This window comes from Hemibagrus wyckioides, linkage group LG05, assembly GCF_019097595.1.
Source record: "Hemibagrus wyckioides isolate EC202008001 linkage group LG05, SWU_Hwy_1.0, whole genome shotgun sequence".
In the NCBI taxonomy this organism is placed as follows: domain Eukaryota; kingdom Metazoa; phylum Chordata; class Actinopteri; order Siluriformes; family Bagridae; genus Hemibagrus; species Hemibagrus wyckioides.
The window spans coordinates 21,649,155-21,675,382 of record NC_080714.1 but is presented as its reverse complement, the minus strand read 5'-3'; the positions used below and the strand labels follow the sequence as shown (position 1 = coordinate 21,675,382).

Sequence of the window (26,228 nt, the reverse complement as noted above, 5' to 3'; positions counted from 1 at the left end):
TGAGGACAAAATGTTCACTTGCTGCCTAATATATCCCACCCACTAACAGGTGTCATGATGAGGAGATCATCAGTGTTATTCACTTCACCTGTCACTGTACATAATGTTATGCCTGATCGGTGTATATATCAAATGAATATGAAATATCTAGAAATAGGCATCTTAAAATAGTGTGAGCTGGATTTACTTACCATGATGAGGAGATAATCAGTGTTATTATACAGTTATGTCAGTGCTCATAATGTTATGGCTGATCGGTGTATATTTATCTATATTTTCTACACAGTTAATCTTACTTCAAATTCTTAGATTTTTCTTTATATTTTTATACTTATATTTTTTATTGTTGTGCACCAATACACCAAGGCAAATTCCTTGCATGTGTAAAACCCACACTACTTGGCAATAAAGCTGAATGACAAACTGAAGAACACATTAGAGGTCAAGATTTAACCTTTATTTATTTGTTTGTTTTACAGAACAGGCAATATCGTGCTCTCCTCCAAGCGTGTTTAGCTCCTGTATGATACAGTGATTGGACCATGTGTCAGAAGAATGGATGGTACCTGTTGCATGAAAGGGGAGAACTAATCAGCAGGTTAGTTAACTGAGATAGCGTTCCCAAAATCATGCTAGTAAGTGGTCTGGTGATGCTAAATTGTGATGGACTAGAATCATACCCAGAATGTATGGCCACCTTGCACCCACTGTTCTCTGGATTGAATCCAAATTGACCGCTGATTAAATCCAAATTGACCATGACCCTGACCAGGATCAAGTGCTTTCTGAAGATGAATGAATGAATAAATTGAAGGATATTGGTTAACAATCTCAGGAAATGCAAATGCTCAGCATAGGTGAGAAGTCGAAAAGGTTGCTCCTTCATAAAGCTGGATGGGCTTTTAATGTCCTGTCTTTCATTTTATTGTGTGAAAATAAAACAAAATTAAGCCTCCTTCTATGAGCAGGTGAATAAACACTTTCCACTGGTACTGTAGTTGTGCAGTGCAACAGTTAACTGCTTAGCTTTAAACACAGGATTCTATTATTCATAAAAATAGCCTGCACCTGGGTGAGATGACCCTTCTTGACCTCAGCTAGGTAAATCGGTTGCTGGCCCCGCTGTCGTCATGAAGCTCGATGTTATCATGTTCATCATGCATGGTTGCAGTCAGGTATGTTTAGTTTTGCATGAAGTGCTCCTATACCAAACAGATCATGTTTGGTTAAGTAGAAAATGAATTTAGGGTTTTCCCTCTTTGTTTAGTCAGGTCCATTTTAGAGCAATCTCGATGCCAGGAAACGTCAAACAAAACATCAAGCAAGGGTTTTCACATATATGGCCTTGCGTTCGGCAAGTCTCTTAATATTTAAAGGAGATTCCTTCAACAGCAATGATTTAGTTAAGCTTTTCACCGCCTAGAAGGTCGTTGTAGGAATATTTCTTTGTCCATTCGTAATGACTGAAGAAAAAGATCACTACAAATATACAGCTTTAGTTTCTCTCATGGGAAGTGAAAATAAATACAAAGATAAATAAGAAAAAAAAAAGTGAAAAAACATTCAGAACAATACATTTAGATGCAGCTAATACGCAATAACTGTAACATTTGTGCTTCAAAGCAAGCAGTCTTTTTAAAACAAAGAGCTTTTACAGGTGCTCCAAAAATGCTGGAGTCTTTTTCGATATTTACACAAACTACAAAAATGTCTGAGATGCATTCGTATGTGTGTAAGGGGTTTCAGCTCTGCAGGGCTCAGTCACTATTAACCATCAGGAGAAGTCCATGTGTCCATTAGCTTTGCGATCATGCCTCATAAAAGCCACGCCCCCTGTCATTTATACGTCGCTGCTTAGCAACAGTCCTCTTATTTAGCTTCAATCAAAACAATATTCTGTGCATGTTCATGTACATGTGAGTTCATATTTAAGCCTGTGAAGGTCTTTGCTTATTGTATGTATTGTATTGTTGGTAGATTGCCTTTTTGTACAGTTCAAGTGCTTCTCGGCGACCTTAAAGCAGAGCTGCCCATTTTGCTTCTGTTCTTCCTGCCTTTTCCTCGCTCCTTCTCTCCTCGTTCTCCTCCATGCTTTTGTCTTTCCCCTCTCTTTCTCTCCTGTGTCTGCTCCTTTTCCCTGGACCTTTTGTTATCATGACGCTGTTTGCCCAGTTCCTTGCAGTAGTGCTCCAATTCACTTTGGCGAATCAGAGTCATCACATCCTGGTACCAGGGCTGGGTGGAGTCTCCGATGGCACGCTGGCTGGGACTCCACACACTCAATCGAATCGTTACGGCCGTCCATCGGAATCCATGCTCCTCTAGCTGACAGTGATAAATCCCACCATGGTTAAGCTGCACCCTCGGAATCAGAATGCCTCTGTCAATCACTACCAGCTGATCCCTTGAGGTCACCTGAACAATAGACAGAGATGATTGTATTAATGGATGTGTATTATGTCTATAGAGTTGAGGTTAAAAGCTTACGTGCACCTAAAGATATTCAATCTCAGTTGTACCACTCTATTACTCTATTACCAAATTGGGTATACATTTTATACCCAATTTGGCATGTCAATTAAGGTATCTACATTCTTCACGTCAGAGGAAATTTTTAAACAATCAATTAAAGTCAGGTTTATTTCAGCTATAATTCACTAAAAGGACCATTATCATCTGTACAAACAGTTGTATGCAAATATAAAAATCCAGAGACCACAAAGATACGGCATCATTCAGGAAAGAGACACAAAATAATTCCCAGGGATGAATGAACTTTGGTGCTAAAGCTTCACTTAAACCCCCCAAAAAAGTCATGTTTGTACCTCATATTGTTCCAGACTGTTCTCTCCGGTCTGTTTAAACCAGGTAACTTTAGCATGGTGTGAATTGGGCAGACACTCCAGATAGGTACTGTTCCCAACAGCCACCACTATTTCCTTCTCCTCCGACTGCACCTCCAGGCCAGCTAAGCAAACAGACGAGAAAAAAAAAAAGAATAAATCTAATATAATCATAATAATAATAATATATTGTACTGAATCATACAAACCATTATATCAATATACAAGAGCTGTAGGTTCAGGAACTTTTATTATTTTCTTATTGATCAGCTAGTTGTCAGTTTATTCAATATGACAGTCTAATAACGTTTTTTGCCTACTTTGGCTTTCAGAACTGCATGGATATGGAACCTGGGCATGGATTCTCCATAATAATGGATGTTTTGTGCAGGAATATAAAAACATATGGATATGATTGCTTTGCATAGTCGCTGTGTGTTTCTGCAAAAACAGCCCTGTAAATGCTCTCACATCTAGAAAGATTCAGGGTTTGTTCACGTTAACAGAGCAGAACTGTCCATCTTAGAGAAGAAAACACTAACCATGCTAGCATGCTGTGATAGTTTGCGCTGTATAAAACACACATTAGTAGGTATTAGCACCCTGGTGTGTGCCTGGAACATATTACCAGTAGCCTGGACTGTTCAAAAAACAGGATGGCTCCATGAAATGATGCATCTCATACCAAATTCTTATCTGCATCATCATTGTGCAACAACCTGGCTTTGTCTCAGAAAGCTTTTTCTACTTGCTTTACTGTTCACAGCACTCAACTTAGTCTTATACGTGATACATTCTGAGATGGATATAATTCGTTAGGTTGCTTGCACGATTCATGCCTTTCTCTTTTGATGCACAAGCTGTATTTTATCACATGATTGATGTTAACTGGTAGTTTGCTTTCTGCAATATCTAAAAAAATTTTTATAGTCCACCTTATTTAAATCATTTTATATGAATATGTAAAGAATCACTCAGGCTTTTAAGCTTAGTCATTCATCATTATTTTGTGTTGATAAATATGACAATACAAAGTTGTTCTGTTTTGTTTCATGCTATCACTTTTGACTAGCGCTATGAACTCTGGAGAGAGGTGACATATCCTTTTAGCATTTCATCTGGTGAGAAGAAACACATCTGTGAAGACTCTCGAAGAGTCTTTTAGAATGTCTCGTCCAGCTACGTGACTGATGTGCTGCCTTCTGCTAAATAATTTACAAAAATGCTCATTAATGGACGAGCCTCAAGAGAGGATCTTCTACAGAAGCCACGCTGGTGGATAGAATCATGAATAGGGGCAGGTTTTCTGGGTTAGGGGTACTTGATTTGGTCTGCTGAAACAGTTTGCAGGATCATGGTCAGGCAGTTAAAGCTCCTGGCATAGAACAACATCCATATGGTAGAAATGCCAGTACAGTTGTTAATGATCAGGCTACTCTATATGGCCAAAGGTATGTGGATATATGAACTTTACAGTAGCCTGTACCCATAGTGATCTATTAGAAAGCCTAAGAAGACTGGGTATAGCAGCGAAGGTGAGACCAGCTCTGGTATAGGAAGCTTTATAACACTAACAATTGCCTGAATTACATCATACAATGCAGTCACATGATCTAGCCCATTTTGGAAGATACATTTTGTCAGTGGGGGTTAGGATTAACAAATGTACCAGCTTAATGTAATTTGAACATTAAAATAAAACAAATCAGCTTTATAGACTTTTAAAACTTTCTGTCCCTTACCTCCCTGTCGGACACACTCAGTTAAAGGATTCCCATAATCACCGACATGACGAGTGTTTCTCCTACAGATAGAAAGAAACATATGTAAACAGGAGGTGTTGATTATAATAGGAAAACCACAATGTGTGCTACATGTATGCGTTCAGGTGCTCACCTGCGTGCAACTGGCATATACGGGCTGCAGGCATGGCCATCCCAGTTGCAGTATGGGTCTCTGGCCAGACAGCACTCTGCACACACCTGACCATATAGGTCACACTGATACAGAGCCAGCTGAGACACGCCTTCTGCAGATCCCACGAACAACCACTGAACACACACATGAAAATATGCACATAAATTGACATAATATGCACACACCTGCAAATACTCTGCACATATATATACACTCTATCACTCAAGATTTCTGCTTTTATACTGTGCCCAAATATTTTACTACACACTCACACACACCACTGTGCTATCAATTCTGCCAAATCTTGGCGGTGCACAACCTTAAAGAAATATTTCAGACAATATCAGACTAGGAATCATACGCAGAATATCTAAGGCACAAAAAAGAAGGCATTTACACCATGCTTAGCCTTAACCAGTGAAAATGCACTGCTGCTGCTTTGTGTCGTCTCAAGTGCATTCGCCTGTGTGTTTCCTTACTTAAATGTGTGAAAACTCACACTTCTGGAATTGACTCTCATCTGCCTAGTTTCAAGTTGCCATAGAAACACTGTATAAAAGATAGTGGGAATAGGGTATTGATTTTGCTTATGTGTGTTTGTACACAGTCCACAGTAAACATACCTTCTTCTTGGACAGTGTCAGGGCGGTGACTGGTGACTTGTGCTGCATAGACAGAGGCAGATCAAAGGTCAATAGGTTTAAGTTACAGAGGTTATCCAATCACATTAGGAATGCAAAGACACACTGTACCTTGAAGACCTGCAGCTGTTCCAGGGTGACCTCTTGACTTTGTCCTTGCTCTTTGGGGAGGTGAATGGACTTCAGCACCAGACCAGAATCTTGATAAGACACACACACACATATAATAAGTCTTTTTTTTTTTTTTTTTTTTTACAGCTTCTTGCATAATATATTGAGCTTTCACACACACACACACACACACCTGTCCCGATGAAGAGAACATCATACTGTCCATCCACAGCCTCCACTCTGTCCACAACGATGCGGGTCAACTTGTAGTCAACACCAACTCTAATTAGCAAAGGTCGGCTGTCCACAGGACGCACCACTTCCTGCAGCAGTGGGTGGGTGCGGCTAAAGAATATGACATCATCAGGATACTCCCGAGTGGAACGGAAACTTCCGTAGGTGCTGCTTGGACACTGCGTGGAGATATAAAGAATACGCTATGGTTAGATATAATAGAGTGGCCTGGAGCCCTGGAGCAGAGAGCGTTAAGAGCCCAACAGTGGCAGAACTGTAAAAAAAGTATTAGTTCTACTGAGCATGGAGTAACATCTCTGATCCAAAAAAAAATGTCTTAGCCATGCTCAAGTTAGTATAAAGCTATCAAACACCTTCATTACATCGCCACTGAGAATAAATAGGATAGAATTAATGTTCAAACAGGATATATAATGGATAATGTTTAAAATGGTATATGCCAGTGTCATCTAAACTCAACGCTCTTACATCTACAACACCTGTAACTTATCATCCAGTAACTACAAAACTAAACAATGAAGCTAATATTGCACCACAAAAGGGAGTTGGGAAATTCATGAAACCATTCACAGTTTCTCAGTGAGTGAGCAATGGCAAGCATTAAGAAAAGTTTCAGTCTCTGTTAATGAGCTGCAATCACATGCCACACATGACAAATCAAGAGTAAACCTCAAAGTCCAATAAAGGCACATCATGGTCACATTACGTCTTACTATTTCGATCTTCAAAAGAAAAGAAAGCAAGAGAACTCACTGTTCCTGGTCTGGGATAGGGCACTCTGCCGGTAAACTCCGCCCACTTATACTGTGGCCCCTCCCTGTGGTAGAAGTTTCCTTTGAAGGCACGGATGATGTCTTGCATTCGGTAGACACACACTGCTGATCCGTTTAACACATCACTGTGTGCAAGACAGAGGACATATGCTTTAACAGATGTTTCCGTACAGACTATTAACATTTACAGTAAGGCTGTAAATTTGATATGAACCCCTTAAACTTGTGCAACTGCATGTGATTAGTTTCAGTGTAGTTCCGGTATAGTTCATAGAATTTATTAAAATCACATGGTTTAAGATGAATAACTGAATAATAAGCTTGGATTTTATTGGGTTAAAATAAATGATATATAATATATACATATAATAAATAGGTTTTTAAATGCATCTTAAAGGCAAGTAATACACAAACGTATGTAGATATACATGCTTAGTATTGAATTTAGGAATTCATCTATGTCCATAGCTAACAGGTGCATAAAATCAAACACCTAGCCATACATTCTCCATAGACAAATCTTGGCACTAGAATGGGTCATACTTTAGAGCTAAGTTACGTTAAACATGTCATTGTCATAGGATACCATCTTTGCCACAAGTCAGTTCTTGAACTTTCTGCCCCGCTAGATCTGCCCCAATTAACTGCAAGTGCTATTATTGTAAAACGCCATGTCTTAGAGCAACAGCAGCTCAAGCATGAAACACTTGACTATGCAAAGTCACAGAGCGAGGTTGCTGAGTACTGAAGCCTGTCCTCTGTTGTATCACACACTACAGTGTTCCAAATTGCCTCAACACAAATAGGAGTGTTCCACACAAGCCTAAGATTGTAATGCGCAATGCTGCACTTACATATCCGTCATACTATCACCAAACCCCGTTAATTAAATGAGACACAAAAATGCAGATTGTCACGCTACCCCGAAATCAGAGCATGCAAAATCTCCTGTCTTGAAGATAATCCCATGGTGGTTAAAGTGTGGACACTGAAGACTCCTGACATAAATGTTGAGTTCTTATAGACATCTTCACCTCATCAATCATTTTGTTTTTCTTTGTTAAATAACAGCACATTTACATGTCTATTATAAGCCTTAGGTTATGTGAACATTTACACTTCTGGCATTTGGCAGATGCCCTTATCCAGAGTGACTTTTTGTGACATTTAATATGACTGAGCAATCTATGTTTAAGGGCCTGGCACAAGGGCCCAGCAGTGGCGGCTTGGTGAACTTGGGATTTAAACTCCCAACCTTCTAATCAGGAGTCCAACACCTTAACCACTAAGCTATCACATCCCCTCCCTGCCATGTGAAACATCTGCCATACAAGCCCCTGTGAATTAGCTGTGACTACAGAAACAATAATGTATCAGAACAAGCCTATTAGCATAAACCTATGATTTGTCTTGCAGCTGCCATTATTAAAGAAAACAGATCAACACTTCATTTTGATTCGCAACTGTAGTAAGTTCTTTCATCAGCTACATGAGTCCGGTGTGTGTGGGCATGTGAGCTTGTGCCATCAGTCTGTACTACATTCACTGTTTCCATTTGCCTGAATGTCTGAAGCTGTATTTTAGAACATTTACTCCACCCTGCTGCTTGGTTCCGTTGCCTGATTTGGTTGTTCCAGTCCAAACCGACACACACACACACACACACACACACAAATAAAACACATTCAAACAGATGTGGCCAGACTCACATCTGTAAACACACACACACCCTTTAAAATAATTCAAAGTACAGTAAATTCACACACACACACACACACACACACTTGAGTTTGATTTGACCACTGTGATGCCCACAGGGTGTGTCATATTTTTATATATATTGGAAAAATATTGCCACAAGTTTTCAAGATTGATTGGAAAATATGAATGTTTGCTACACACATGCACTCAGAATTTACATGAGCACATGTACTAAATGTACTCTGTCTCACACACAACTACAGTAACTGTAAACTGTATATTAATACATTATTTATGTTCTAAACAGATATACAAGAATAAACATTATTAGGGTTTTTTTGTTGTTGAAACGGCATCTCGTTGAGATTAGAGGTGTATAACTAAGAAAAGCATTTACTTTCATGCACACGTGAGCAATTGGTCAGCTTGGACGTGAACATGCTCTGCTGTGTGATCCTTAGTAACTGCCTGGTCAGGGCTCAGTGGTTTAAATGAGTCTACTTGGTTAATTATTCTTTGGGACAAAGAACCAACTTTGTAAAGAAATTTTCTATAAGACCAACTAGAGTGACTTGAGTGAGACTGAGGAACTGTCACAGCCAAAATTCACGGGCCATGCTGAAAGCGTTGGCATTTTTCCAGCGTTTTCTGTAGTCTTAGGCTACGTGTCATCAAAAAACCTGATATCCACCACACCCGGTTCAGGTTTAGATCAGAAAAACAGACATCGATATTTGAATCTTTAAACAGATACAGTTACAAATAATGTGTTACACCCCTGCTGTAAACCTCTGACAGACTGAAGTAAAAGCAGTTCTCAGGCTTCTCTTATGGTGTAAATAAGGGGTGAGTCAGAGTCTTCTGTTGTTTTGTATGTGGGCCACAAAAACACTGCCACCTGCTTCTCTGAATTAAGGGATTTGCAAGCGTGTGCGAGCCAAGGAAAGGAAACGCAAACATGGGCTCACGCTTACAGATTTGTGAGAATTTCAAACTCAATTTGCATGACAACTTACTGTTTAGTGTTAGAGCCAGGAGTTAGCTTTCACGCCTTTCTACGACACTCATAATGAATCAAATAAAATCCAACTGCATTGTTCTGTATTTTTTCCATAAGCTCGGGTTTGTGAGTATGTGAGTTTACCTGGCGGTAGTGAAGATGCCGTATATCAGCGGGTTCCTCTCATCTTTGCCATGTTGAATGAAGATGTCCTCTGTTGAGAGAAATCAGTGCATGGTTAGAACAGAACAATAGTTTAGAGCTTGATTTATTTATTCCTTAAAATGTAGATTATTTCTTGTACAAATGTCTTTATTTGACACCAGATCTTTTCATCTTTATCCATACTTTTCGGTCGAAATGAACCAATATTGGGCAAAAGAAGTTATATTCTATCTTTCATGCATGTATGGAGAGTGGAAAGGAAGTGTGAGGAAGTGTGATGGAGTGCATCAAGGAGAATGGGGGACATTTGGAAATATAAAGTCATTTCTCCTGCATATACATGCAAAAGGAAAACAAAGCATTCTCTCAATTCTGTCATACTCTCTTTCTTTGCAAGTAAACTTGCACAATCTGACATACTTGTGGTTTCATATGTGTGCTCTCACTCACCCCCCCCCCCCCATCACCCAAACACCCACAACCACTCACCCACACACACACACACGCACACACACACACACACACACACATTCATATGATCAGTAGGCGCGTTGGTACATATCCGCATTCCCAGGGTCCTACCGTTTCAGATATAATCAGACCTCGCTCTCTCTCTCTGTCTGTCTCACTCTCTCTCACTCTTATGCAGACACACACAGACATGTAAACTGCAGAATGATCTGCAGAAGAAAGCGTTGGCTCACGATGTTCTGTGTTTAAAATAATCATACCACTACTACTAATAATAATACTTAATTTTACTATCACTAAGAATTAATAAAAAAATCGATGCAGGTATCATTGTGCACTGAAATAAGAATGTAATAAATATTTTCAGATTTTCATCTGGGTGATCAGAGTGATTTATCCGCTGTACTAAAGTTCAAGGACTGTAATAGTTTTAGCACAATGCTGCACAGTGCACTGGTGTATTTCATCTTACATTCCTCCCATTTTCTTTATCATTCTCCTATTTTTTCTCACATTTTATCCTTCTCTCTTATCAAAGTAGTCTCTTAGCAGTTTGGGCTTGAGGTTAGAGCTTGTGATTCAGATCCCAAGACTCCGCCAAACCCCTCGACTCCTCTGCTAAATGCTTTGATTGTAAATTAATCAAATCTAAATGTTATCTTTTGCTTTTCCCTCTTTCCCCCCATTTCCCCCCCCTCTTTTGCCCCTCAATTCATCGGGAAACCGTAGTTGTGGCAGATTCTCTAAACAAAAAGCCCGGTTCTTTCTGAAAGTGAGATAGTTTTGTCTGACCCGCACTCATTCACCCCTCCATCCAGCCCCTATTCTCTACCATCCCTGTAAACAACCCCCTCTCATCCTCTCACTCTCTCCCTCGTTCCCTCCTTCCCTCCCGTCCATGCTAATTTATCTGCCCCACATCCAGGCAAACTGGAGACAGGATGAGGGTGACACACACACACACACACACATCAAGAAAAAAAAAAAACAGTTGCAAAACCTTCACAATCACACAAACACACACACAAACACTTGACAATACAGTAATCCCAGACATGTTTCAGACAAACAAGTAAAAATCTCACCACTTCCAAACCACAAGCCACTAACATTTCTGCTATCTCCAGCCACACATATTCAAATAGACACACACACACACACACACACACACACAGACTCTGTGAACTTGGACAATGTGAACTTGGGCAAACAAATTTTCTTGCATCATACATACCAACACCTACAGTACGTAAACTCACAAACAACAAGAACTAAGCCTTCAAAAAACAACATTTTCAGTAATGAGAATAAAATATATACTAAAAATGAATGCAAGCTAAAAAGAAACCTGAGCCATTCACGTTGAACTTAGCTGAGATAAAATAATGCAAATTCATTCAATTTTTTGAAAATTAAAATTTCAAAAAGTGTTAAAATTGAGTGAAGAATATATGCTGGGTTTCTTTTCTCACATTTCACATTTATTCGTATTTTATTTCTTTTGCACTAAAGCTAATTTAGTTAATGTCCTTGAAATGTCCGCTTATATTGTCGACTTGTATAAAAACAAAAATCCATCACAGGGCGGACAGTCAGCCAGACAAAGTACATACTTTTTAGGCTGATAATGATACCTTAAGCCTGTTTTGCACATTCCACAGATCTTACACATGTATTGTATAAAGCCATCTTTGTGTCAATCTGTAACTAAAACTTGAAAAAAGTGAAACTAAAAACAAATTCAAGAAAGACAAATAAAATGAAACTACTAAATTCTTTTTAAATATGATAGTTCCGGTTATCACTTAGTGTAAATGTAAGCAGTCATTCCCTCACCAGTCTTTTATTTCTCTCTTTAAATTAATACAACAATACATCCACCATTATCCTAAAACCTCTCCCATGTCAGAAACCTTCACTGTTACAAATCACTGACACTGGAGACTCCTTCTCTAAATGCTAAATAAACATTTCCTCACAGAATACCTCACCATTCAAAAGATTTTAGATCCACAAATTGATTTTTTTAGATCCATTTATTACTGAGATGTTATAGAAAACTAATCATCACCTGCAATCAAAATGGAGCATTCGGGAGCGCTGTGGTATAACACACTAAACTGTGCTTCTACTTTTAATAGCATCAACAGGCAGATGGCTAATTAAACTGGAGCAGAAACGAGTCCACTCAATCACGATATAATTGAAAACGCAAGTGAGGATTAATGAATCTGTGTAACTATGTAAAGTAGGTGCAATCTGTTGCAGTAGAAAAGTCATTATAAGGGAAACAGCCCACAGAAGCCACTTCACAGTCAGAGCAGGTTTGCTTTTAGTGAGGTTTCCACTAACCATGTTGCAGGTTTGATCCTCATTCTGGCCAAAACACCCTTTCAAATATATATACAAATGTACTTCAAAATACTATTTATAAAGTTGCTGAAAGAAACTGAGGTAAGAATTACAGGAAAAAGGTGGTTTTATAGCAAGCCAGGCTTTAAATTACATTTGTAGCTCACAGGACAATTTTGGCTGCTGGATTTATAAATTCAGTTCTTACTAGACAAAACATCACCACCCCAAACACATCTTAAACGACTCAGAACCTGATTTTTGTGTACTGCTTCTATTGTGTACTTAGTCTGTTGGTTTATTTGATCTCCTTCCTTGTATTGAGAACCAGAAATTTAGCCTGTGTTGCCAAAACCTACTTTATTTATTTTTTTTATTCAACATTCAATCTCTGACGTTTTAATGCAGATTATGACTTCCCACGAGTGTCCTGTTCTTTCTCGGAAACATTGAAATCATTTTCTGTGGTAAGTGACATTATTATGTTTAAAAACAGACATAAAGTTTGAAATTTCTAAAATGAAAATACATTAATTATTATACTGATTAGCCTCCTGGTGGTCTGGCGGCAGGATCCCGTGCTCTCTTTGCCGCGGCCCGGGTTCGATTCCCCGGCAGGGAGCTAACCCAGCCACTGAAGAGTTAACTCTCGGTGCCGATCCCAAGCCCAGATTAAATGGGAAGGTTGCATCAGTAAGGGCATCCTGTGCCAAATTGAAACTTTTGGACTAAACTATCCACTGTGGCAACTCGAAACAGGGAGCAGCAGAAAGAAGGACAACAACAATATTCTAAACATACTGATTAAAAATAATGCTCACAGGATTTGTATGTGTGAGATTTTTAATTATGCTACTTTGGATGTAAAATAATTGTATGAAAGAATTAAAGATGGGATGATTTTTTGTTCACTATTACAACTACAACACTTTGACTTTAGAATAGTCAAGCTGAGCTAATAAATGGTGCATACAGACCTGATACAAGTCCTGTATTAAATTATAAACTACAGTATAATACAGACTTGTTTCTAAATAAGCAGCACCATAACCCAGTAAGTAGGCTGATAAATTAAGCCTATTTTATGATTTGGCAGGTTAAAATCTGTGCAGTCTGTTACAATAGTATAACAGTGTATGTTGTAAGATTAATAATCCACCTCACCCTGTTTCATATGAATCCAGATTAATATTCTTCACCTAGACACTAATTCTAGAAGCCTTTACAGTAGCATCGGCCACACAGTGAGCTCGGTGTGGTCTATCAGTGCACCGCAAACTCTACACCATGAGGGACCCTGAGCAACAAAGGCTTGCTGGGTGATGTAGTTGTTCCAGGCAACAGAGCATGGTGTAAATATCACACTGATGGAATTTTCACAGACTTGCTGATGGCGCCGTGAGCCCAAGATGCTTGTAATAACGTTGTCATGGCTATGTAAGATTAAGCGATTGGAAACAGGGAGTTGATTTTATTTTATTGGGCTATGCGGTCATGGATCTTTGGTAAGAGAACGAGATGTTATTTCGGTTTTACATTATCGTCAGAAAGGGTACGTCAAGGCTGCTCAAATCTGCTCTGAGATCTTTAACAGTGAAGAGGCTCAAAGTAAACAGATATAACGCAAACAACCAATGTCTTCATGTGAATATTAGACAGGCAAGTGTGTTGGAAATAAAATCCACAAAATTTTAACATGCTCCAAAGTTCCTACACAGTGTGTCAAGCTTAGCAGGCTAAAGTTACTTTGAATTGATGTCAATTTAGTAACTAGGGAGCAAACTGGCTGATTACTGGTTGATATTCCATACCACTTTACATAATCAGCACACCCAGCCAGACCTGAGAGACTTAATACACAGCTAATACATAGCCAGATAGCTGTTCTACATGTGCTAGTGTTTTGGATTTCTTCAAATTGCTAACACTTTAACTAAACATCATTAAGCATTTGCGGTATTTGATAAAACTACTGAATTTTTGTTCAACGTGTGAAGCTGAACTTGTTCTTCGCTTGGATAATGTTATAAGAACTCACAGTGCTAAGCAGCTAAGAAAGATGGCGGCTGAAAACACAAGCTAGCAAGGCTAAGGTTAAAGATTTAGCTAGGTAGCTCTTAGCTGTTAAGTAAAGGTAAAATGACAAAGAGAACAAGACAGAATAATTACTGCTATCATCATTTTCCTCAAATGAGTTGGTAAGTAAATAAGGAAAGACATTATATGACTAAAATAACACCGTATATACAATGTGCTTGGACTTTCATGGTTTCTGCTAGATTGTTAGAACTATTAAACTTGAAACAGGTCAAATAAACCTCCAGGAGTTGCGAATACCACAAGACTGAGCTGATCATATGGAATTAGTTAGAAAGTGGTCACAAGCTTTTCTTTAATGCTAACCACTAACTGCCGTGCCTCAGCACAAACAACACAATCTTTTTACATTTAGCGCAAAAAGATAGAGTTTGTGTAGAAGCAGAGATGTAAAAACACCTGATTCAGGTTGATTTGTTTGCGAAAAAATAATAAAGGGTTATGGTGGAAGTGTTGTGTGTGTGTGTGTTTCTGCATGTTTGATGTTTGATATAGTTCATTTAGTCTAATCACCGAAGAATTGTTTATTCTATGGACAGCTTTTGTTTACACAGACTGAGTGATAAGAAACTGGTTTGTGTGAATGTGTGTGTGTGTGTGTGTGTGTGTAAACACTGATCAGAGAGCTCTGATACACCTTGGCATGTTTTCTATGCATTATCTCCATCACAGGCATTTCTTTCAGACAGAAAATACAATTTAACGTATATTACATGGATTTTATTTGGTGTTGATTACGAATGATTTGAATTATTAGTGTCGACTTACGCAGCTGGTCAAAGTGTGTCTGTAAGCCGTCAGGTCCGGGAACAGAGCAGATCATTCGAGCCTTCTGAAACGTACTCCATTTATTCACCAAACTGCGCTGGCCACCAATGTCATTCTATATATATATATATATATATATATATATACACACACACACACACACAGAAAAACACACAAACTTTACAAAAAATACCATAACACATGATCAGATGATCAGATGAACAAAATCAAACCATTTTTATGTAATCTGTGTTTTCAGTTCTTTGATTAAAGTACAGTGATGTACTGCTCAAACATCTGGGTCAGGCAGAAATGCAGACAAGCACGTCCACCTCCACACATGCAGGTAGATATGCAAGCGAACAGTCCAGAATGTGAAGATATGCACACACACACACACACCTTGCAGACACGGGCGACTCGAGTGTACAAGACTTTCCCGGCGGGCCCCTCAGCCTCCTGAGCACGCTCAGTGAAGAACAGGTAGACCTTATCATCTTCATCATTATCGCTCTCCTTCATCATGGCCACACGCACAAACTGAGCATCTGAGAAATAGAAGGAAGAAAGAGAAAAAAGAAAGTGAGAAGGTTCATTGGTTTAGAAGAAACAGGACTTTTGATTTGGCCATTTCTTTCTTTCTTTCTATGTTGAAGTGCTTATGCGTAGATTAAACAACAAGAGAGGGCTCTCAGTGATGTGCGGTGATTTGGCCTGACATGATGTAGAGTCACCACAAAGTGGATTATTTTCCTATTACAACACTTCCAATAGAGTTTTATAATTTTTGAACCACTAACAATTTTTTACACATGATAGAACAACATTTCACTGTTTTCATCCATTACCTAGTTACATTTAATGTTGTGGCATGTTCACGAAACAAGTTCCTGTTCTTCATCACACTTTAACATCTATAAACAATCATTTCCTTGCTTTCTGTTGTGATAGAAAACTTAAAGGAATTGTGTTCCTTCTACTGTTACAAAGCTATGACTCTAGAGACTCAGATTAGAGTATTAACAGTGCTATGTTGAAGTATAGTTCAACCAGTAATTACATTTCTACAACTGTCCATGTGCAGCAAACGAAACTGATCAAGTAAGACATGTCTGGAGATGAATGTCTGCTTCTTTATTTATTCACTAGCGTTACAAGACGTATGTAGATAACAAATAGGGGAAGTTTAGCCATGAGATTATTATTGTGCAGTTATGATCCTTGTTTAGCTTTGTTTAGCCAAACAATTACATTTATGGTGTAGTGTTTGGTGTAGATCCATCTAATGTTTTCATGTACATGTCAAAGTGGGAGAGAGTGTGTACCTTGAAGCCAGGTTGGCTCATATTGCTCTGTGCGGATCACGTGATGTTCTCCCAGGCTTCGAAAGAATGCAGAGTCGCGACTCATGAAGTCGGATGTGATTCCAGCATACAGCTCTCCATCTGCAATAACACACACACACACAAGCACAGAGATTAAAGGACATTAGCATTGAATATAAGGGATAAAGGTTACACACACACACACACACACAACTATACCTATCATGGCAGTAGCAGTCTTTTGGTGGGGGTCGTAGGGACACTTTCCTTTTCCGGACTCTGTCTGTTCATACTGGAGCGTCTGATCCTCAGCCTGCATCACACACACACACACACACACACATTATATTAATCACATTACACTAATCACATCTGTGATACCTATGGATCATATCTACGAACATGGATCGCAAACATGGATGTATCACTGTTAATGTGGAATTTACCACTGGTTATACCACTGTTATTATTGTAGGTACCCCTTGTTATAGCACTGTGGTAGTTACCACTGGTTATAACACATTTACTATGGCAATGACCACTTGTTATAACACTGTTACTAAGGTAGTTACCACTGGCTACATCACCGTTGCTATAGTAGTTACCACTGGTTATACCACTGTTACAAATGAGAGTAGTTTCCACTGAGTAAAGCAATGTTACTATGGCAAGTACAACTTGTTATAACACTATTATCGTTACACCATTGTTACTATAGCTGTTACAGTATACTAGTAGTTACAATAAAAAATTTCATGTCAACAGACAAGCTGCATTTATTTTTATACTTTGAGAGAGAATGAACAAGAGAGAGAGAGAGAGAGAGGCAATTTATTGTGCTATAAGAGAAATAAAAACATTTCACAACACATTCTAAGGCATCACACCATCCCTCCATAGATTACTTTCCTACTTTCCTATAAGTGTGTAATTCCTATATGCAGTATATATCACCCATCCTACAGCCAGTATATAGCATTCAGTACCGTGAGGAAGAGGCGGGTGGGGATGTAGGCACAGCGAGGGTTGAAGGCTCCTGTTCCGCAGGCATACAGATGTGTTTGGTTATAAGGCTCCAATACACGCAGGAAATTGGCACACTCCAGCTAGACCGGGCACAACAAAACAAAAAACGAATACATGAATATATTGCATGTGAATGTTTATTTATTCAGCATGTATTCATGAAGTGTATGTTACCTGTGGGTCTTTTCCAGCCATTAGACACTCCTGGATTCGATCTGGACTCGCAGGCCAGTGAATCTGTAACACAAACACATAAGCAAGAGAAGTCATTAAAAATAAAACACATACAGTCATGCTGGTAATAATAATAATAATAATAATAATAATAATAATAATAATAATAATAATACAACTACTACTACTAATAATAATAATAATATTTGTTATATTATTGTTTAAATGTTTGTTGGTCAAGGCATTCAAGCTGGATGAGTCAATGAACTCATGAAGAACAGCTCACACTCCTGAGACCTTATTGAACCAGCATTCCTGTATCTTTCAGATTTTATCTGCATAAATGTACACTTAGTCATGTAGGGTAGGAACACACACACACACATACACAGTTAATCACATAAATGGAAAGGGCTGGTCTGAAATGGCAGTTTTGATAAGATAAGGCAGTTTCTGCTACTGGATTCCTGCACATATTTTACTGTTAATACAGATAGATGTCTGCATCCGTGTGTGTGTGTATACTGTATGTGTGTGTGTGTGTGTACACGCTTGTCTGTGACTGACTGTGTTACAACACAATGCTGCAGTATGAGCTGATGTTTAGGTCTTCGTATGTTATCTCACTTAATAATACTCAAATACACCATCTTAACCTTCATGTAATATTCACTACTTTTAGCTGTTTAGACAAAGTGATAAGCATTAAACTCACAACCTTCTGGTGACAGAACACACACACACACGCACACAAGGTGGTGTCACTGGTGTAATGCGACAGCGGCAATGCGGCACCCGAAGTCTTGCTCCTTTCGTTATGACTGAGAGCTGAGATCTGTGTCTGAGAGAAAACAAGGGAGACACACAATGTGTCTCACAATGCCAACGTGAGAACATGTGATCACCTTGTGATGGGGTTGTGTAACATCATCCAGGCTGACTGACAGCAAATAGTCCTTCATGCTGATGTACAGGCGGCGGCCATCTTCATCAGGCAGCAGAGAGTTCAGATCCCCCGCAGAGAGCAGCAAAGACATCAGCCTGCCACTACGGACCAGCTCTGAGAGACGGAGACAGATAGGGACAGATGTTAATCTGATAATGTTGGTTCAAGTATGGAGCTAAATGTTTTCCGTCAGGACAACTCAGAAATTGCTTTAAATAAATACTCAAGTGTTTTTTAGTCTTAATCTTCTAATCTACTGCCATTGTAGTGTAATAAACAATTTCCACATACAGGAAATTCAACCCATTTTCCTACACTGAGAAAAAACTAAAAAAAAACTGTTTACTCCAAATCCATTTATAATGGAAGACAAAAAAAAATAATAATAAATGATTAAAGAGCCTCAAAATTTGTGCCTCAGAGCTTTCTGTACATTTCCCCAAGTGTAGATATAATACTATATCCTGAAAAAAAGATATTTTCATTTTAATTCTCATTTTATTGTTATAGTTCGTCACTTTTGGAAACAAACAATTTTTTTTTAATATCCAGATTTGTGTAAAGCTTCGTGATCACCCAGTTTAAAGCTCTCTAGAATCCTATACTGTATTCTGTATACTGTAAATAATGGGTGTAATAGTAATTATGGGCCTTTCATGCACAATACGACCTCACCTATTAAAAATGATCACCAATTTACAATCCCTGTGCGCAATATTACAGTCCTACACTATTATTTGTACAGTATCTGTATTTATTTATTCTATTTTACGATTTCTTTTTCTTTTTCAGTTTAAATAGTATATATTTCTTTCTTTCTCTCTTCCACTTTCATTAGAGCAGCTGTAACATGGCAAAGCAATTTCCCCTTCAGCGCTTCAACACAAGATTTCTGGTTCTGATGGAAATCAACATATGGGACCAAATCACATCTAAGAGGCCATTTCAGTGGGATTTTGAACATATGGCATGTAGTTATGAGAGTTAGGAATTAAATTTGGACTCAGTGGTATGTTGGATATGTAAAGGTTTATGTCCTAAATATGTAGAAATCTGTTCTTTCACATTAAAGGTTTCTTTTAACAGAGGAAATCAGGTTATGTGCTTAGACTACAGTAAACCTTCAGGAATGTGTGTTTGATTTGATGGAGAAGACTCCTCCGCCTCGTCATGATGCATTTATTACTGTACTGAAACAGTTGAAGTCTTGGATTGGGGTTTTATAGGCATGTGTTTTTACTCTATTAAAAGAATTCAACTGACCTTCAACTTACAATCATTCTAAACAGGTTTTGTCCGCTCTTTGCAAAACAAGGAAATGTGTCAAAATTCCTGTCTGTGGTAATTTACCCACACACTCCAGATACATGCGTCACGAGACCGGAAGAGGAAGAGGGAACGGTAGAGAAAAAGAGAGAGATTGCACATGTTTAAAACAGTCAGCCAAATATTACATAGTACAAATGTCTTAAGCAAAGGAAATATTCCTGAAATATGAAAAGGATTTGAGGCAGATGCAGAAAACTGTCCAAAATTGAAAGCAGAACACTGTCTCGGAAGAGAAAGACGGTCTAGTTATATAACACAGACCCTATGTCTAAGATCAATACACTATACAGTAGATCAAATCTGGGCAGTCTGAGAATCTGGATTTGTTTAGTCTGTGATACAGAGCAGAACTGAGAGAACATCATCCAAAATATGCATGTTTCCAGTGCCACGTCTCTCTATAATGGAATGAAAGACAACACACACACACACACACACAAACAAACACATAAAATATCACAGACACATTCTAGGATGTCTACGGACAAGAAGCCAGACGGCCAGGCCAGAAAAACCAGCTCTGAAATCCAATAATCTACAGATTCACTCTGGCTGCTGATGACCGAAAGATAAACTAATGAGTCAAAAAGATAAAGAGATGAAGCAATGCTGAGATATCACACACAAGAGAAGACCTGTGTTGTGTTTAGCAATTGATTAACACATGACAGCAGTAATGCAACCTATATGCATGCACACACACGCACAAAGTTTGTCTTGGATTTGTGGTAAGATGTTGAATATGACCTTTGCAGACACACACACACGTACACACACACAGGCACACCTCTTAAGTGGACAAACATAGTTCCTTAATTATAATTATTCCCAGACTCTTCTTGGGTGACCACAGAACTGTATTGCCTTCACAACCCCTGTATTGCCTTCACAACACACACACACACACAGATTCCTAACTCAGTCGGAGCAGCACCAGCTGCTCACACCCCACCCTTGCCTAGGGGGCAGTTGCTATAGCAACAATGAACATTTCAGTCCTGCTTGGGTGTGTGTAAACTAAAAACCCCTCCATAGGATTATGATTGGTATTCCACCTGTCTCTCAGTGTGTGTGTGTGTGTGTGTGTGTGTGTGTGTGTGTGGCCTTGATTCTAGGCTCAGTCTCATATGACCGCCTAATGACTAGCTACTAAAGCCAAGTAACCCTTGACCTCCAATGGCTTCATGTTTGACTTTTTTTCACATAATCAGAGAAATACAGACACATTCGTCCATTCTTCTGTCTGACTGTCCATCCCTCCATTCACTCATACATCATTGTATTCATGTGTCTGATCATCATTTTCCATACAAACTCTATCCATCCATCCATCCATCCATACCCCACCTATACATCCATCCAACATCCATCCATCAATCCATCCATCCATCCATCCATGCACCCATTTGCTCATCCATACACCACCTATACATCCATCCATCACTCATCCATCCATCCATTTGCTAATCCATACCCCACATATACATCCATCCATCACCTATTCATCCCTACACAACCCACCTATCCACCATCCATCCATTAATCTATCTATCCATTGATCCAAACATCCATCCATCTATCCATCAATGCACCACCTGTCCATCCATCCATCCATCCATCCATCCATCCATCTAAAGGATTACATTTATATCTGTGTGGGAACATCAGTATTCAGTATTTAAACATGACCCCTCCTCTCTCTCTCTCTCTCTCTCTCTCTCTCTCTCTGTGTGTGTGTGGATTAGATTACTTTAGTCATGGGAGAGGCTGATTTTAGAATATTTGATTATTGCAAATGTGTTGTGTGTGATTCTGCTAAAGAAATTCCAACACACACACACACACTTTTGTTATTTGACTGAAGGGCCTTAGAAGACACTCTTGTCTTCAGGTTTATTTCTTGTCTTCAAAAAAACTTGATAATGTAACCAACAATCAATCACTTTAACTAATATAACATGTACAAGCACTTCAAAATAAATCCTGATGATGAGATGCTATGTTTGTCTATTTTTCTCTAGTTTATTCAAGAAGAAAAAAATGCATGTGTTCGTGCATACAAGACATCTGAAAAAAAAACACACTGTCACTGTTTAACCAAACTCAGATATCCTTTTGGGATTTAATTCAACCGCTGTAGTTCAGTCATGTCATCTGCTGGGCTAAAATGACAGACTAGCATGAAAAAAAAACAAAAGCAGGAGTCAGTTTGTGGCATAGTTACGCTTAACCATATCATTATGTGGAAATGGATTGGAGTGTCTGCTTAAGTGTGTGTAGGTGTGTTTGTGTGTAAGAAAATGAGAGAGAGAGCGAGAGAGAGAGAGAGAGAGAGAGAGAGAGAGAGAGAGTATCTGAATGGATAGCCCTGTCTGAGCACTGGTCCCCTGGGGAAGAGTTTCCCTCCTGCGCTGCAGGGGACCGCTGGAAACGGGACACACTTCCTGTGGAAATGGGGTTATCATTTACACAATTATGGCCTAATTAGAGAAAAGAGGTCTGGAGAGCAGGGCTGGGAAAAGCACACATTTACACACATCCACACACATACACATCCACACACAAGCCACAGACACATCCTGATATGCAAACACATATGTAAACATCATAACACACATTGTTTATGTCTGGGATTTCTCAAGTGTCACTCACAAACACCTTTTCAACATTACCTACAACCTTTCTTAAATATGAACATACATCATAATCATCAGCCTTACATACACACACACACACACACACACATATATATATATTTTTTTACCATAATGAAGTCTCTGTGCCTTTCACACCTAAGTACTGCACTTACTTCTAAAATTGTAGATGTTTGCACATTTTTTAAATCCTTGTTCTTCTTACATAGGATTCATTTAATCAGCTTTCAATATTTTCCAGGTTGTTTCTTAATATTTAAAAAAAGTTTTATGGGATATTTCTAATTGTGTCATTATTAAAATGAAAAAAAAAAAAGATTAGGAAAAAAGAAATATAAGATTATTAATTCTAATAATACTAATCTATAAATTTTAAATTTAGAATATATTTTTAAAAATAATTTTATACTAAATCCTAAAGCTGAAATGAGTAAAAATGTCTAGAATAACAATAATATGTCAATAATAATAATAATAATAATAATAATAATAATAATAATAATAATAATAATGGTTCCATAATGCTAAATATTAGATATATCTCCTATATTTAATATTCTACTATACTCATATATTCACAAGATATCAGGGATAATATAAATATTATCCAATATTATATTCTAAAATAATTTGATATAATGTTAAATAATATGTTTAAATTGATTAAATGGAGCCCGGAAGAAATCCATATAAATTGGAACAGATACATTTTCTTGAATATCATTATTCCTTCCCTCTCTCTCTCTTGCTATCATACTTTCATTTCTTCCTCTCGGTGCTGCACTCTGTAAAAGTGCTGCTGTTGAACCCCAACGTTGGGAAAGCAGAACTCAGCTTCTTGCCAGCTGGCCAATAAACCCTAGCAGCCTGGCACTTTCCCCAGTGACTTTGCCACATAGCAGCAAATCATCCATCTGCAGGGTTACTGAGCTTTAATAGCTCTTGGAGTGTTTTCCAACACCCCACACAATGCTTGTGAATCGTGACATGCCCAGCAACTCAAACACAAACTAATCAATCAGTTCATTGCTGAATGCAACCTGTCCTGTCAAATCTATTATCCACAGCTACCGAAGCAATACATCGATTTAATGGTGAAGGACAGCAAGACCTACGGTTTCAAAGCATTACTGAAATGTCCAGGGGGTATTTAGTTGTTTGGATTCATCCTGTCCGGTTAGGAATACGACAGATTTTTGATGGATAATCAGCACTGATTGCATGGATGAGTCACAGCAGAGGGTTACAGTGTTCCTGGGAAAGCAATTCATAGCACAGGGAAGGACTGGAAATGTTTTTTGATACAAATCACAAAATACAATGAAAGAAGAAAAAAAAATACCGTAATAAATTTGATATGGAGGACATGACGTGAGCTGAGAACTACAATTAACGTTGTCCATCAAAACCACTGATGCTCCAGACTAAATCATGAACATTCAATTAATTACACTGTCATTTGGTAAAGTATTGTGGTATCAATACAAGACCTTGGCAGCTTCGCCTGCTAGCATACTGATATCTGGCAGGCTTCTATCTAGAAAAAGTAAAGACGATTATTGATAAAGTGAATTCTATTAAGTTCTTCAATCTGATTGGTGAAAAAAGGGGGGTGGGTGTTTTTTAAATGTTCTCCCTGTGCTTCAGGGGTTTCTTCTGGGTACTCAAGTTTCCTCCCCTAGGCTAAAGACATGCATTGTAGACTGACTGGCATATCTAAATTGTCTGAAGTGTATGAATATGTGTGTGTATGAGTGTGTGTGTGTAATTGTGCCCTTCAGTGTGAGGAAAACCCATTCAGGTGTCCCGTGGGATATATTCCAGGCTCCTCATGACACTGTGATCGATAAGCAGGTTTAGAAAATGGGTGGATTGGTCAGAAGTTTTAATTCACTACATAACATAACATAACATAACATATCATATCAGCAACTTTGACAGTAGTGGCAGCTGCAAGGGTTATACAGATGTGCTTGTTCTAATGCGTGATCATTTCTATAGTATCGTAAATTCACTGGTATAACATGGTATAACTGGTCACAGCACACAAACTGGTTAAAAAAATCGGGGATCATTGTTAATATAGTGAGGTTTTCTGTGAGATGTTTATTTAGCATGTTTTAGAAGGAGTCTCCAGTGCCAGTCGTAGTCAGAGACAAAGCTATAAAGATAAAGTTTTCCAATATGGGGAAAGAGAAAGAGAGAAAAGAAAAGCTAGTGAGGGAACTGTTTACAGCTGCTATAATGTTAAGTGATAACAGGAACTAACTTGTTGTGAGGATGTTCCACAAGATTACACCGAACTATAAACAGAGAAAACATATGACATGTCGTTCTTTGATAATAATAATAGAAACTGTTGCCAAATTGTTGTGGCATAGGAGAAATAAACCAGTATGCTCCCACTGGAAAATAGCACGCCTCATGTCTTTTCCTACATGATGAATCCAGTTAACACATCACTTTGTCTCCATTTGCCCAGCTGCGCTATTCATGAACACAAGGTGCCTTTGAGAAGATGGTGCTGCAGAGTATTTGCGTGAGTACCAGAATCACATGAGGCTCACTTCACACTCTTACGCAATGACCGTTTATAATAAATCCACCCTGTTCTGTTTTGCAAGGATCAAATTCTAAACGGTAAACAGTGGTTTCGATTTTAAACGTGTATTACAAGTATATATTTCAGAGGTATTGCTCATCCCTGTTGCCAAACAGGAAACAACTGCATACAGTAATATAAAGCCCTAATAACAGGCATGAGTTCCTGTGTGATTAGTCATAACACAACCATCCGTCCTAATGCTGCCAGTATGAATGAGCGATCCGAGCATGTGTGTTTGTGTGTGTGTGTGTGTGTGTGTATCACACAAACCACCAGATGTCATTTTTCAATTGGGAAATCAGGCCAAAAACGCCCTGGATAATAATCTAGAGCCCCACATACACACGTGCAAGACAAGCCCACACTCACTCACTTGTGGTCGCACACCACACACACACACACACACACACACATTCTCATGGAACAATGAATACAGTAATTAAGTTCTTAAAGTCAGAAGTTGGAGAATACACTGATTATATAATCCCTCTCTGATTAATTCACGTTTTCATGCACTTATATACACTAACAATAAAGACGGCTCCAATCAGCAGTGGTGCAGAAAGAGAGAGAGAGAGAGAGAGAGAGAGAGAGAGACTTAAAGCTGTGTGTTCTTACCCGAGTGTGTGAACTGCAGTCTGGGCTGAGATGGTCTCCATGCTCCCGTTAAAGTAATTGCCAGCAGTGATGCAAAGGTAATAGATAATATCCTCCTCATGGCTGTAACACTCTGTGCACTTTACACTCTAAACAACCTGAACACAAACAAACAGCATACAGCTAATACTCAGGCAGGGTGCATCACACACCTCCCACTGTGTGTGTGTGTGTTTCTGTGTTTCTCCACAGTGCAGAGAAATCTAATCCAACCCAGTTTAATATCTCTCTGCTATTTCTTCTTGTTTGTCTTCTTGCCTCTCATCCAATATCAGCGGTTCCTTGGATAAGTGCTCCTCTCTCTCTCTCTCTCTCTCTCTCGCACACTTGCTCTCGTTTTTTTAATATCTTATGGTATTGGTTAATCCTCTATTTGCAGTTGATCTCTCTCTCTCTCTCTCTCTCTCTCTCTCTCTCT

At 38.7% G+C, this 26,228-nt stretch overlaps 1 protein-coding gene across 1 annotated transcript; it reads right to left on the bottom strand.

Annotated features, from left to right (window-relative positions):
* Positions 1-442: 442 nt before the first annotated feature.
* On the bottom strand, positions 443-26,228 carry sema3h (sema domain, immunoglobulin domain (Ig), short basic domain, secreted, (semaphorin) 3H). Its single transcript, XM_058390486.1, has 17 exons — positions 25,772-26,228; positions 18,525-18,679; positions 17,620-17,682; positions 17,406-17,525; positions 16,639-16,732; positions 16,420-16,539; positions 15,497-15,642; positions 15,095-15,209; positions 9,386-9,455; positions 6,521-6,665; positions 5,706-5,925; positions 5,513-5,601; positions 5,384-5,425; positions 4,740-4,894; positions 4,586-4,647; positions 2,826-2,968; positions 443-2,415 (listed from the first exon to the last, which is right to left on the bottom strand). Exons 1-17 carry the CDS (start codon positions 25,869-25,871, stop codon positions 1,996-1,998), a joined length of 2,259 nt encoding a protein of 752 aa, XP_058246469.1. The 5' UTR covers positions 25,872-26,228; the 3' UTR covers positions 443-1,995.